Genomic DNA, 15,440 nt, shown 5'->3' with positions numbered 1-15,440 from the left:
CCTAATGCCAAAATGAACAGTCACAGCCAACCAGATTGACAAAAAAACATAATGCTGCACATTCACATTTACCATGAAGGATATTAACAAGGAAATTATAACATCGTCTGTATCCCTCAGACTTTATGCAAATGGTGCATTTGCTCACAGCACAATGGGAGACAACATGAAGTGACCGAGGCTAGAACAGAGGTAAGCTATCCATTGTGCTATTAATGAGATTTAATGATATGCACACACGTTATTTGCACAATGTGTAAATTACAACTTTCCTTTCCCTCGCCAACTCTTCCTTTCCCCTTTCCTTCCCCTCTTCTTCCTCACATTCTCCCTCCCCCCTGTCATTTCTCTCTTCCCCCTCCTTTCCCCCTTCCCCCTACCTTCCTCTCTCCCCCTCCCTCCCTCCCCTTCCCATATTCCTTCTCACTTTATAAATTTTATTTGGCACATTTAAACATATTTTTCACATTCACACATTATTCTGTGTATGTGTGTGTGTGTGTATATATATACACACATATCACACACACACACACACACACACACACACACACACACACACACACACACACACACACACACACACACACACACACACACACACACACACACACACACACACACACACACACACACACGCACGCACGCACACACACACACACACACACACACACACACACACACACACACACACACACACACACACACACATATTGTTGTGGACCCGGGGTCGGGGGTGAGGAAGACCACGAGGGGTGAGCTACCTTGGTTTCCCACCAGACTCTCGGAATCGCTAATTGACCGTGAATGCCAATAACTCAACCACGTGACTTAGGGTCCTCTGTCTGATACCGTTTACCTAAAGGTCAAGTGATCTAATTACCGGGGGACATGCCCTCAGTACACACTTGCTCAAACCGGATCACCTTACCAGATCAGATGCAGCTGAGCGTAACTGCCAAGAACATACCTGCAAGGGAACAAATCGTTGGGGGATAATGTCCCGGCGAGACGAGGATGCAAACCATGCTGGACCAATGGAGGAAAACACCAAAACGAACCTGGAACATTTCTATACAAAGCAATTATTTCCAATGGGGAGGAAAAGTATGTGGCACAGTAAATTCGGTTGATTTGTATGTACAGCAGGGAAACCAAGGAATTTGTGGGGTGTGGCAAAAGACAAGCAATTCTACAAAGCAGACACAGAGCAGACTTATTCCATTATAATTTCCACAATCTTAATTTAAACTAGGAATTTCCCTTATGTCTGGTGGGTTTATGGGAATTGTCACCGCTACAAAAGTTGTAACCACAGTCGCCTCCACAAATGCCTACCACGGCAGGGTGCAAGTACTAAATGCCCACCATTGGTGCAATGTCCCATTGCAAATGCTTATGCTTGGGATGTTCTGGCCTGTAACTTGAAGAGAAAGTGTGTGCTAAAATCTGTTCAACATTGTATGGATAGGCCTAGCACTCTGCTCAACTGCAACATTGAGTGTCTGGTGCATGTTCGTGGCCGGAGAGTGACACCAAATTCCCTTCAAGTACGCAAGTTCAACAAACAAGTTAAATATATATATATATATATATATATATATATATATATATATATATATATATATATATATATATATATATATATATATATTAAAACAAGTTTAAAAACATATATAATTTTTTTTTTACAAGGAAATTGCAAGGAAATTATGCACAGGAGGAGGCCATTTGGCCCACCATGCCTGCACCACACCAATACCACAGTTAATAAATCTGTCGACACCCCTTCACTTCGTGTGCAGCCTTTTGGTTGCTACACTGGTACTCATTTCCCTGACCTCGGAAGGATGACAAGCTGAGTCAACCCCCTGGTGTTAATTCAGCAGCCAACGGGGCTTGAACTCAGGACCGTAGGATCTGAAGCCACCACCCTAACCACTAAGCCAACACCAGGTTTCAACTTGTTTTTTTTAATTTCGGTTTTTTTGGAAAGTTCTCCGATTCTGTATTTTCTTTTCTTACAATATTTTGCATGGCTTCCTTTCTCACCCTTCAATGCCTTCCACAGTTTGATTGCATTCCTTGTGTGTGCCTGGGACTACAGCAGGCCGAACGTGCTGCGTTTCACGTGAGTCGTTTGGCGAAGAGGATCACACAAACCCTCACTCTTGAACTGGAGCAGGCAGAGGTCCCACATGAATAATTATACACCTCACCAAAACTATTCGTGTTCCACAAAAATGTTATTTTACAATGTTGTAGAATAACCTACTTGGATTGAAACATTCTGTATAATTGCCATTAAAAGTCAGAGCCAATTTCAATGCTTTTATTACCCCCGAGAGACAATTCAGTTGTCTTCATTCACACGAACTGGCAACTTCATATTCTAATATATATTGAGACCTTTGAGTAAAATGGTAGCTATATAATATTGTTTTAAAAGAATGGATATATAATGATACACACTTAATTTCTGCTCCAACAACCTCACCATTACATAATGATCCTGTGAGTAACGAAGCTGGCAGGTGTCCCAAGGTTTGCTAAGCTGCATCTTTCAAGCTGGTGGAAGACGGGATGGCACAGTGCACACGAGTCCGACAATTTCCCCTTGATAGAAAGTCAAATTGATGAAAGTATGCCCCAATGAACAGTCTCATCAAACACTCAAGATTTTCCACACTTAAGGTCTCTTCCATGGTTCATTTTAAGAAAAGCATTAACATAGGAGTTGAAAAACCAACTTGAGCGTCCGCTTATAAAGGCGAGTAGTTATGCCAGGTAGGGAACAACACCCATTCCAATGAAGATGACGTCCTATTTTGTCATTTTTATCAAACTATATTTCTCATGGCTCGTCCATCACAAGAACTGCCACTTAGAACTGTGAACTATCATTTCTACATGGGCACTTACAAAAATGCGAGCCACGAGGGATAAATTTTGATAAGTATGACGTCATAGTTCACGCAGGTTGGCAGCCATATTGGATCAAAGGAAAATATTTAAAGATATTTTTCTCTGAAACCACTTCACCGATTGAAATATTCAAAACCAGAATTATAGGCAGGTTCATCACTCCAGAAATAGAGACGGGTTAATTACCCCAGAATTGCCATATTTATTGTATGACTTGTAATACCACTTCCTGTCAGGAGCAGCACTATGCCACACACAGTTACACACTGAATGGATCAGGACGTAACGGGCAAAAAGAGGACGCAAAACACATGCATGGGGAGGACAAGATTGACATAGAAGGAAACTCCAAGGAGGAAAAAAAACTGGAAAATTAGGAGGGATTTGGGTGGGGCTAACGAGGGCAGCAAAAGTCATGGATTTGGATTGGAGACAATCTGAGATGACGGTGAACAGCTGTCTTGAAGACCTGGATGGAAGAATGAGACTGAAGGGCATGTGGAAGTTGATTCCACAGGCGGGAAAAAAGACGAACACATGAGTGGAGGTGAGCAGTGATCCCTGAATTTCGGTAGTTTTACCAGGAGAGGGTTGATGGTGGACCATGTGAGCCCTGCAGAAACGTGGGGGGGGGGGTGACAAAGCAACGAAAGAGTAGAGGATGCAACACCAGAAATGAGGAGGTAGAAGACAGAGGGACCATCAGCCTGTCTGCGATGGTGAAGTGATAAGCCCATAGACTCAGCTTCAGCGTAGGAGATTCCACTGAACTTGATGGCCTTGGTTTTCACAGCATCAAGCTGAGCAAAATGTGAGGCAGGCTCAGAGGGAGGAAGCAGTACTCCATCAAGCTGTGGATGAAGGCCTCATAGTTGGATAGGAGTTCAGGTATGCCAAGGAAGGACCTTGTACGAAAGAGGATGCCCAGTCTACGTCTGACTTTCGAGGCCAACTTTGAAATGTGGTTTGTCAAAGAAAGATCGTGGCAGAGAGTGAGACTCAGGAGTTTGAATGATTGAACCTCTTCAAGAGGTTTGTGAGCAAAGTAGATGGGGTGGGGGAGGGAGAGGGGCGGTTGCCAGACGGTCATTTTGGAGAAACAGTGAGAGTGAGAGATTTGTCAGGATTGAGAGACAAATTCGAAGTGTTTGACCAGATTGTGATTTTGTTGAAGTCTGAAGAGAGCGAAGAAGCTGCAGTGAGACTGAAGGATGAGGGATGTCACAATAAAGGGTGAAGTCATCAGCAAATAGATAATGAGGATTTTTCCTGAGATTCAGAGAGATCACTGATGAAGATCAGGAATAAGACTGGGCTTAGAACACTGCTGTAGGGCACTCCAGCCTTGGCAAGGAGTGATTAAAGGATTCAGTTGAGTGCCACGTGTTGGCTACGAGAGTAGAGTTAATAAACCATGTGTAGGCCTATAGTTGGCCTTGGATGTCATAGGTAGGTAGTTTGTAGAGCAAGGCAGGATGCCAGACAATAAGATGCACGAAATATGTCCAGAAATCTTAATGCTACTAGCAAAGAAACTGTCCTTACAGTTGGGTTAAGGCCCCCAGAATTAGGGCAGGTTAATCACACGAGAATTACAAGTGGGTTAATTCCCCCAGAATTGCCATATTTATTGTGCTAGTACTCTCTGCGGTCTATAGACAGGAAGGATGATGTAATTATACTCTCTGGGGTATATAGATTACAGGAGATCTAGGCTCACATCAGTTAGTCTGTGGTGGACGTGAAAAGCATAGAATGCCTCAAAGATGTCGGGATTCGTCCAGGTTTCTTTCAGTTTAGTGTTAAACAGCAGTAGCAACTGTTTAAAACTGTAATCATACGTGTTTGTGGTTTATAATACTTTTACTTCTGGTAGGTTTGCCCATGATACGCCATGATAAGCTATTTATACACATGAACATGGCGTTCGTCAAAGGAGGAAACACCCCTTGGCTTGGGGAGACGGGATATTATCAGTATTAATTTTTTTTTGTAATAACATTAATGTTACGAGTCCGTGCCCGTACTTGCGTGGCCGTACTTGCGTGGCCGTACGTGCAAAAAAAAAGAAAACAATTATAATTTCAAACCGTGTGCCAGAAACAACAACCACACAGGCCGTTCCTTCGCTCTCGCGTACCCATATTTGCGTGGCTGTACGTGCAAAAAAAAACTTTTAAACAACCACACAGGGCGTTCCTTCGCTCTCGTAAACGACAACTCGATTGGGGCATTGTGTTTATCTATAAATGCGCATAAGAAATCGAGAAATTATTAGAATACATGAAGTCATCACTATCCGGAAGTCCGTACGTTGTAACCCGTAATGGGGAACGCGGCTGAGGATCTCTTCCCCATCGGCCACGCCTACGCAGCAATGTGTCCTGTCATTGGTTTGGTAAATAAATGGCCATAACTTGGGAACCACTTGTCCGATTAATATCAAACCTTGAAAAGGCACATACCCAGGTCCCCAGCAATAAACCTGGCAAGTTTCAATTAGATCGGACCAGTGGTTGTCGAGAAACAGCGGTCACACACACACACACACACACACACACACACACACACACACACACACACACACACACACACACACACACACACACACACTCACACACTGCTGGAATTATACAGTAGATAGATGCTATAATTATCATTCATGTTGTTACTTTTGTTATGAGAAGCAGCCTTGGAAGAAGGCCACGATTTGCTATCTTAACATGAATATATACCTTAACATGGATTTTTCCCAAGGTGGAAATCCTCCTTGGGGAGTCGCGGCAACCTCCATCGTGTGACTCTTAGTCCTCCTCTGAAGTTTGGTTAAGATTGGACAAGTAACAACCAAATGTATCGCTGTCAAAAACATCAGACAGACAGACACACAGACAGACAGACAGACAGACAGACAGACAGACATGCAGGCAGACACCAAATTGCATATTTTCGTATGATGACTTGAAATACCACTTCCCACCAGGAGCGGCGCTATGCCACACAAAGTTACATCATCAGTATATAATTTGTGAAGTGTCTGTTTGTGTGTCACGAGCGTTGCTGTTGTTCCACCTGGCACCCAGAATGTTGTTGCTGTTGTTCCTACATATAGATGCTGTTCCTACAAATATATGTTGTTGTTTTTCATACATTCTGACAAATGTTATTTGGTTCTTTTTTAACATATAGATATGCCGATTAACAATGTGTTTAACTTAAATGCATTCCTGAACCACAGGATGGAAGGAGTTGAAAATTGGTGGTTGTTGTTGGTGGTGGTGGTGTGCTGATGGTGTGCTGATGGTGTGCACAGGGAAGTTTTAGGCAGTAAAGAAAAATTCAGTTGTGGGCATTTAGGGCATTGGGAGGTCCCCAATTCTTTCTGTATGACCCACCACCTCAGGTGGGAGGGATATTTACCTCCACCACCGAAGGTGGAAGGATGTTGTTTTCACGTCTGTCTGTTTGTTTGTGCGCAGGATATCTCAAAACGTTATTGACAGATTCAGATGAAATTTGGTGGACAGGTTGGGTGTGTTACAAGGACGAACTGATTAGATTTTTGGTGAAGATGCGGATCCGGATCCGACTACTTGAATTTTTTAAAGTGATTCTTTACCATTGAGAGATAGGGCCAAAATTATATATAGCACGATATCTCAAAAAGTTGTGCATGAATTCGGTTGAAACTTGGTGGACATGTTGGGTGTGTGACAAAGAAGAATTCATTCAATTTTTGTGAAAATCCGGATCCGGATCTGCATCCCATAATTTTTTATGTGATTCTTCACCAGTGAGGGCTAAACCATACATAAGCATGCTATCTCAAAAAGTTTTGGTCAGATTAGGATGAACCTTGTTGTGCAGGTTGGGTGTGTGAAAAGGAAGAATTGATTTGATTTTGGTGAAGATCAGAATCTGGATCCGGATAGGAGAATTATTTAATTTTCATCGTGATTCTTCACCATTGAGATATAGGGCCAAAAACGATATATGGCACGATATCTCATAAATCTGTTGGGCCTGATATGTTCTCATGGATCAGGCATTATGGGGCGGAGAAGAATCCGGAGAGAGTACTTGGGTCCTTTTGTTTGTTTACTTGGGAAAAATAAAAAAATTTTGACAAGTCTGTTGATCGCCTCCGTTTGTTTGTTTGTGTGTTTGTTTGTCTGTACACTCACCTCCAGCCCAAACCGCTCAACCGATCGGTCTGAATTTCCAGAGATTAATGTCACCGACCCTGAAGTGGTCACGCATTGAAGTTTCGTAAAATTTGGTTGACCTAAAAGGTCTACATCGGCCAATAGGCCAATTTGAGTCAAATTTTCGAAAATCCTCAAATTTCATCCGATTGACTTGAAATTTGAATAGGATATTCACATAAAGTCAGTGAATTCAACCACCTATTTATTACTTTTGAGATTATCATAGGTCAAAAGGTCAACATAGGCCATAAGTTCAACCCAAAATAGGCCAAAATTTTCAATTATTTCTAAAATTGTCAATTTTTATCTGATTGACTTGAAATTGGAAGAACGTTTGCACATCAGGTCGCTGAATTGAAACACCTATTAATTTTGAGATCAACATAGGCCGAAAGGCCAATTGGGCCAAATTGGGCCAAATTTTCTAAAATCCTCAATTTTCATCCGATTGATTTGAAATTTGCAGACCATTTGCATATGAGGTCGCTGAACTTAACCATCTATTAATATTGAGGTCAATATAGTTCAAAAGGTCATCATAGGCCGAATTTCTAAAATTCTCAATTTTAATCCAATTAACTTGAAATTTGAAGAGCATTTGCATATCATATCACTGAATTCAACCACCTATTAATTTTGAGGTAACCAGAGGCCAAAAGGTCAAAATAGGCCAAAAGGCCAATTTGGGCCAAATTTTCTAAAATACTCAATTTTCATCCGATTGACTTCAAATTTTAAGAGCATTTTCATGTCAGGTTGCTGAATTCAACTTCCAATTAATTTTAAGGTCAAAAGGTCAACACAGGCCTAATTTCATATTGAATTTCCCTAAAACTTATAAAAAATCTTCTCCAAACAGCTGCACAAATCGAGAAGAAACTTCACACAAGTGTTCCCCAAGCCATGTGTGTACAAGTAGCACAGAGCAAGTACTCATGGGGAATGAGTGTGGTATTTTTTATGACGTCATAGGTATCTTCGTTCTGACGTCATAATTGCATATGTAGAACGCTACATCCGATCAGTAGAAAAAAATTTGAGGGTCATCTTGGGATAAAATGGTCCACAAAATTTTTTTGATGGTGTCATTGGTCATGTGATTCAGCAGCCATATTGTTTGGTTTTTTTAACCTTCAAAAAACTTCTCCGAAATGGTGAAAGGGTCAAGGCGAAACTTTACACATATGACCGCCTATCGATGAGGAACAAAAAGGTCTCACATATGATGTGATAGGTCACATGGTTTGGCAGCCATATTTGATTTGCCCTAAAACCTATAAAAAATATACCACTCAAAAGAAGTCCTGGCGAGGGTTTACAATCTCCGATTGCTCTTTTTTGGTTCACGAGTGCCAGCCAGAGTGACCACTATATTCGTTATGTCTGTGTGTCTGTCTGTGTGTCTGTCTGTCCAGAGCATAACTCTGTGGACTTTGAGCCAATCTTGATGAAACTTGGTTATGTGCTCGATATCAATGTCTAGTTGTGTTTTCCTGGATGAGGACATGCTACGCCCATCGTGGGCGAAGCCACACCCAAAAAATAGCCATTTTAGGGGGTAGTCGGATTAAAATTCTATTTTCTCCGAGGGAATTGACTGAATGGAATGGGTTCTTCGGTATTTAAATAGCAAAATGAATTATCGAAAACTTGTCGTTGTAAGATTTTTCATTTTTGTCCCAAGGTCAAGGTCACAAGGTCAAAAACTTAGAAAATTGCGAATTTTGACATAAAATCATACGGCCGCCCAAACTTTGAGAGCTACGATGACAATATTTTTTATGCATAATCTTGAGGTCATTCCCCACCAAAAGTCTTGAAACCATTTTGCTCTATCTCGAACACCTTGCCCGTGGCGCCCCCTCCAAGTTTGTTTTTACGCCCATTTCATCAAAGCATGGATAATCCGAGGAGTGTGAAATGCCATATAGCCTATATGACGTTATATTGTTCCTGGAATGTTCCAGAGGAAGTTTTGCACCAAAGATCCTTGACCTTTGACCTTTAAAGTTCACAAAGGTCAAATTTCAAAGTTGTGGGAATCGAACCGGGTTTTCGACCTTCTTCGACGAGCTAACTCCAATAAGCTATAGCACGTATCCTGTTTCCTTATTTTAATGTCCACAACATTGTTTTGTGACCTTTAAAGGTTATGCAAAGGTCAAATTTTGAAAGTTGTTGAACGAAACTGGGTTTTCGACATTTTGCAGCTAATAACCTGTCACTAGTACCACATCATGTTGATCATTTTTATAACTTGGTCAAAAATTATCACATTGTTTCATCCTTGACGTCTGAAACAATCTACATCGTCAAATACCGCTCTTGAACCATTGTCGCCTCCCGCCTAGTAATCTTGTTTATTTTTATGTTAAAGGCTCCAGTCACAGACTATGAGTCCTTATCGAGGCCAGACCATAAATAAAGAACTGCTTAGATAGAAAAGTGAAAAAAGATAATAGTCGAAGAGTTTTTGAGGAAGTAAAAAAAAATCTGCTTTTTGAAAAAGGGAAGGTCATAAGTGTTAGGAAAGACATGAGAAGGTAAAGAGTTCCAGAACTTAGCGGTGAAGTGAAAGAAGCAAACATCGTAACAGCCCACCGTTAAGTTGCCAATGGCCACACGATAATCATGCGATGTAGTAGCTTGTCGAGTATCTTGTGGTCTCGCTAATGGCGGAGGTACACAAGCAGCAAGTTCCTGAGAGCAGAAACCGAAGTAATATCAATAGAAAAGAGAAAGAGAGCCAACTTTGCGGCATTATTTTTGCAGGTCGAGTTCTGAGGTCAGATTGGGAGAGTTGATAAGTCCGATTACTTTGGATTCAATTCTGTCCAGTAAGTTTGTGGTGCTAGAACCTCCCCAGATGTGAGAGCAGTACTCCATACAAGGATGAATCAATCTTTTATATAGTTGAAACAACTGTTCAGAGGAGAAGAATCTTTGACATATGAACAGGACTCATAGTTTCGTAGAGGCAGACTTAGCGATTTGCGTAACGTGTGGATTCCTGGATAAATTTGATGCTAGAGTAATACCTAGTAGGTTTATTGTATCACATAGTATAATTGTGGAGCTTTCAAAGGAGATTGGAGAGTTATTCTCAATATAGTTCTCAAAACAGTAGAATAAGTAAAGTTTAATGCTTGGCAATTTCAGATATTCTTGTATATATATATATATATATATATATATATATATATATATATATATATATATATATATATATATATATATATATATATATATATATATATATATATATATATATGGAGAAGAAAGGAAAGTAAATAGGTATATAGATTACCAATTGACGTTGATAAAACTATGCACCCGGAAAGGCCAAAGCTATGTCCGAATTGGACAAATGAGCACTTTCTTCAGCATTGGTACTGCTGCTGAGTTCAAATTTGGAACTTAAATTTTGTAATTCGGCTTAGTTTAAGAGATTTTCGAGGTTATCACATGGGCAGAAATGAAATAAAGCCACGGATGTTGGTGTCTCTGGGAGTTTACAAGCATTGCAATGTACCCAGCAATTTGTAGCTATGATGAACAGGCAATTGAACGACCCATCTGAACACGACACCATGCAACTTTTGGGAACGTTGTGTAAAAATGGTGGTGTAACTGAAAGATAAAAGAAAACAATAAAGGTGCTAATCTTTCCCAAAACTCAACTAGCACTCAAAATGAGGGGCACTTAAACAACACTTATCACCATTATACACCATCTAAACTATCAGCATTTCTCCCACATTTCCACAACCCTAACAATCTATACTATAAGAGAGATGTTTGTCTATCTGGCCATTGCCATTTTATTTCAGAAAGCTGAATGGATCTTTGTCAAACTTTATTGAGGTTCATCAATAAGTGCCAGGGAGTGCTTTCGGAAAAAAAACAAAATTTAAAATTTGGAAAAAACATGTTGGATGGTTTTTTTTTAATCGCTCAATAGTGCTTCAGCCTTTGTAGCGATATGAAATATAATATTAAATGATCATTGATCCTATTCTTTAGTGGGTGTAAGGAAGTTTTTTTTTTAGACCCCAACAAAAATTAGAATACAAAACAAAATTTTAATTCTTCAAAATGCCTACAGGATTATAACAGCACCGGACAACACCGTGTACCCCTGTTAGTGTTATACAAGTTTAAAAAAGGCTCCTCTGGCTAAACAGTTGCATGGGCTCCACCGATTAGACATGACCTGAGCAGAGTTACAGCCCCCCACAGCTCGAGGATTGAATTGCAGCCAATACCAGGAAGAGAATTAAATTCTCAATTTTTTTCGACCAGTCCACTCCAAACAATTGGACCACTCCTCAATCGGAGTAGGTTCCCATGACACTCCTAAGGGAGGCCTTTTTAAAGAAAAAAGGTTAAGAAAAAATTAAAACATTTAAACAGCTTGGGATGCACACCTTGACCCCATGGCCAAAGTACACAGTACAACAAGACTGTCAATGAGCATCCACATGCACCTCAGCACAAAGGCTGAAGTGCATGGTCAATCAAACTGTTATGAGGGAGGCCTTTTTAAAGAAAAAAAAAGTGAAACATTTAAAAAAGTTGATAAGTCCGATTACTTTGGATTCAATTCTGTCCAGTAAGTTTGTGGAGCTTGAGTAAGTAAGCTTGGGATGCATACCTTGGATCCACAGCCAAGATACACAGATCAACAAGACATGAGCATCCATATGCCCATCAGTCCAAAGCAAAATGTCAAAGAAACATAAACATCCTCACCCTGAAGGGTCAGAATGCATGGTTTCACAATTGGACCACGCCTCAATTGAAATAGATCCCCATGCAATGAGGAGCAGCAGCTCTTCTCTGGAGTGACCTCTACACAACATTAAGTCGAGATCAGACCCTGTTACTGTAGTGGGTACCAGGAAGCAAGTGCCACATCAGCTGTTGCTGCATGCACCCTGACCAAGAGGAAATGCCTGCCACACACTAACCTGTCTGTGGTGCATAAAACAGTTCTGCGGGTAGCCAAAAACAATGGAGATTTTCAAAATGCCCTCAGGTTAAAGAGTTGGATACACTACATCTTTCTTTTGCAATGATAGTATATGTTGATTGTTACCATGAATGAATTTGACCATTGCAATATTAAACGGTCAAAACACACACACACACACACACACACACACACACACACACACACACACACACACACACACACACACACACACACACACACACATAAAATGACCAAATATCAAGACCTCAATAATTAAGTAAAAAGATCCTGGAAGCTGAAGAGTGCCGAAGTTGTACCATTGACAATTGGAGCAATTGGAATGATGAAGAACATCACAAAGATCCTACAAGCCATCCCTGGGAACATGACCACAAACGAACTACAGTTGGAGACTATCCGGGGCTCAGTGACGATCCTGAAAAGAACCCTCGGGACAAACCTCGTCCATGAATCACGATCCTTCACCAAAACGAAGATGGATACTTGAAGATCTGGGAGGATTCTGTTCCACCTTCTGAAACCCAAATTATGGAGATAACAATCAACGACCCACATGCATAGTACATTCAGCTCGTGTTTGTGGTTATTGTGAACCCAAATCGATTACCACAAACAGTATCTGAAGTGTGTGTGTGTGTGTGTGTGTGTGTGTGTGTGTGTGTGTGTGTGTGTGTGTGTGTGTGTGTGTGTGTGTGTGTGTGCGCGCGTGTGTGTGTGTGTGCGTGTGTGTGTGTGTGTGTGTGTGCGTGCGTGCGTGCGTGTGTGTGTGTGTGTGTGTGTGTGTGTGTGTGTGTGTGTGTGTGTGTGTGTGTGTGTGTGTGTGTGTGTGTGTGTGTGAGTGATATCACCCCTACATCCTTTTACATTTACAAATGTTTATTTATTACTTGTTATGAATGAAATCCTCATGGCACAACATTTCAACATCAACGTATGTCCATTCTGTCCATGTTTAAGCAAAGACGACGCCTGATGTGTTTTGAGCAATTTTAATTATTTTTGATCATTGGAATACAACTTGATGTCGACATTTTGTTCGGGTTTTTAGGAAAATGGTAGAATGTACAAGTTTTTATGGAAGGGCTGGCAGGATAGCCTAGAATAATGCAAGCTTACCGCTGAGCTGTCTGACCAATCTCAGCCCAGCTATAAACTGTCATCCTTGTTCAGTTGGCAGGGCGATACATCAGTGTGTGTGTGTGTGTGTGTGTGTGTGTGTGTGTGTGTGTGTGTGTGTGTGTGTGTGTGTATGTGTGTGTGTGTGTGTGCCGTCCATCAGAAGGATGCTAAACAGGCTTAGTTGGGGGGTTATAAAAATAGAGGCAACAACCACTGGATGCTCATCTGGTAGTGGCTGGATAAGACAACCAAGGAACCACTGGTAGGCATGGATCGATATCATGGAGAAGAAAGTAAATACGTATGGATTTTTTTTTGTAATGTCGTGAACAAACTTTGGTGCATCACGGGTGACAAATGTTGTAGTCAATTTTCATTGGAATCATCTGTGTGGTTTCGGAGAAGAAAGCAAATACATATTTTGGGGGCAACCCCCCCTTACACCCCTTAGATCCCGATTTTTCTAATGTCATGAATAAACTTTGGTACATCTTGGGAAATGAAGGTTGTGATCAAGTTTCATCAGAATTGCAAGTGTAGTTTCTGAGAAGACAGCAAATACCTATTTTTGGGGGCAACCCCCATGGACCTCCTTTGGGCTGGATTTTTTTTTTGATGCCATGAACAAACGTTGGTACATACATGGCGATGAACGTTGTGGTAAAGTTTCATCAAAACCGCATTAGTAGTTTCAGATAAGAAGATACAAGTATTTGTGGACGGATGGACGGACGGACGACGCGCCATCCCACAAACTCCCTGGAACTACGTTCCACAGATATAAAAATGTCCTTCATGACAAATAGGCAAGTTAATGTCAGCAAGCTGAACAAATTGCAATTTGCTCCACAAATGACAGTGGAAGGTGATGCTTAACCAGCTGGAGTAGTAGTAGTAATAGTGGTGGTGGTGGTACTAGTTTTTGATGTTGTAGTAGTAGTAGTAGTCGTTTTATTCAGCTGATTTATGAAGGATTATATCAGTGATTCTTTACCCTGACAAAATATGCAATGACAACAACACAATTTATTTTTGCTTTTTTGCTTTTTTTGAATCACATAAAAAAAATTTTTATCCAACAATCCCTTTGGATATTCGATTTTTTTCCCCCACTTCATTGTCAGGATGCAGAGCATACTTGATCACAATGCCTGAGCTTGTGGACGTGTCAGCGGTGAAAAAGGAACCCATTGCGCAGACGTATGGAATATTTCACCCTGGCCTCATTGTTCAGCCCGTCTCGTGGGAGCTGACATGCCGTGGAAAATATCCGTTCCATCGATGCAATCTTTGTAATCTGACAAACACAGCAACAATATCACACAAATTTGCCCATAAAGCTTGTACCAGGGAGATAGCCACAAAGCTGATATCGAAGACTCGTCCAACAGTTGATGTTCGCCATGTATCGGCCTCCGTGTGCTGTGCGCTTTTCATTGCGTATTCTTCATTGTTTCGGTTCATTCCGTTTATCCTTGTGTTATTAATTTCCCCCACAATTAAAACAGGAACCGGAAAATGGAATGCAAACCTCTGTGCGTGATTCCGTAGTCAGGCGAGGATGGGGGAGGAGGGGGTTGGACTTGAACCGATAAATTGTTTGAACCACTCAGTGGATGCATTGAAACTTTCTGCAGTCTATCAATAATTCAGGATTACGCATGCAAGGTCTGCGGGTGTGTTGTGTGCCGCATCCCCCCCCCCTAAGAAACGATACCATCCGGGATATTGTGAATCATCCGCACCATGTATTGTCATTGTTATTGATAGAATGCACGGCTAAAACTTGCAGTGATTAAACAACGGTTTTCCCCTTACGTTGTTTGTGACGTCACAATTACTCCAAGCTAATGCTGATGTTTAGGTCGAGCCAACATGTACTTTTTTGGCGATAAAAGTGGAATTTGATCATCAATCGTGTCCCCAATAGCATTGGAGCTAATTCTGCTGGAGTGACACAAAAAAAACGTTTTGCACCATCAGTGTACACTGTACAGTATGTGGTTGTGTGTGCAATATCACAGCATGTTCAATGTACTTTCATTGGTTTATAGTTTCCTGTTTTGCTTCGACGAAGGGTAAGGCCAGAAAGATCAGCTTCTCTCTTATTCACGGCACATCAATTACCATTTTAGGTGTTTTATTTTCTATTTGTTTTGACTTCCTTTGCTGCCCACGCAGATCTCGAATTT

The 15,440-nt window shown here is 41.1% G+C and overlaps 1 protein-coding gene across 10 annotated transcripts in view; it reads left to right on the top strand.

Annotated features, from left to right (window-relative positions):
• Nucleotides 1-3,974, top strand: part of AKNA (AT-hook transcription factor) — a 62,100-nt gene extending 58,126 nt beyond the window's left edge. For 5 of the 10 annotated variants that reach the window (XM_085854576.1, XM_085854574.1, XM_085854575.1 and 2 more), the window contains 2 exons: nucleotides 121-192; nucleotides 2,072-3,974. In XM_085854576.1, coding sequence (XP_085710702.1) covers nucleotides 121-192; nucleotides 2,072-2,206 — 207 coding nt within the window. In that variant the 3' untranslated portion in view covers nucleotides 2,207-3,974. The remainder of the gene's footprint in view (nucleotides 1-120; nucleotides 193-2,071) is intronic. The other 5 variants (XM_085854581.1, XM_085854578.1, XM_085854584.1 and 2 more) reach the window with 2 other exon arrangements.
• The last annotated feature ends 11,466 nt before the right edge of the window (nucleotides 3,975-15,440 follow it).

This window comes from Eptatretus burgeri, chromosome 14, assembly GCF_056783735.1.
Source record: "Eptatretus burgeri isolate ZD-2024b chromosome 14, Ebu_testis_v1, whole genome shotgun sequence".
NCBI lineage: Eukaryota > Metazoa > Chordata > Myxini > Myxiniformes > Myxinidae > Eptatretus > Eptatretus burgeri.
This window is presented reverse-complemented; position numbering and strand designations above follow the sequence as displayed.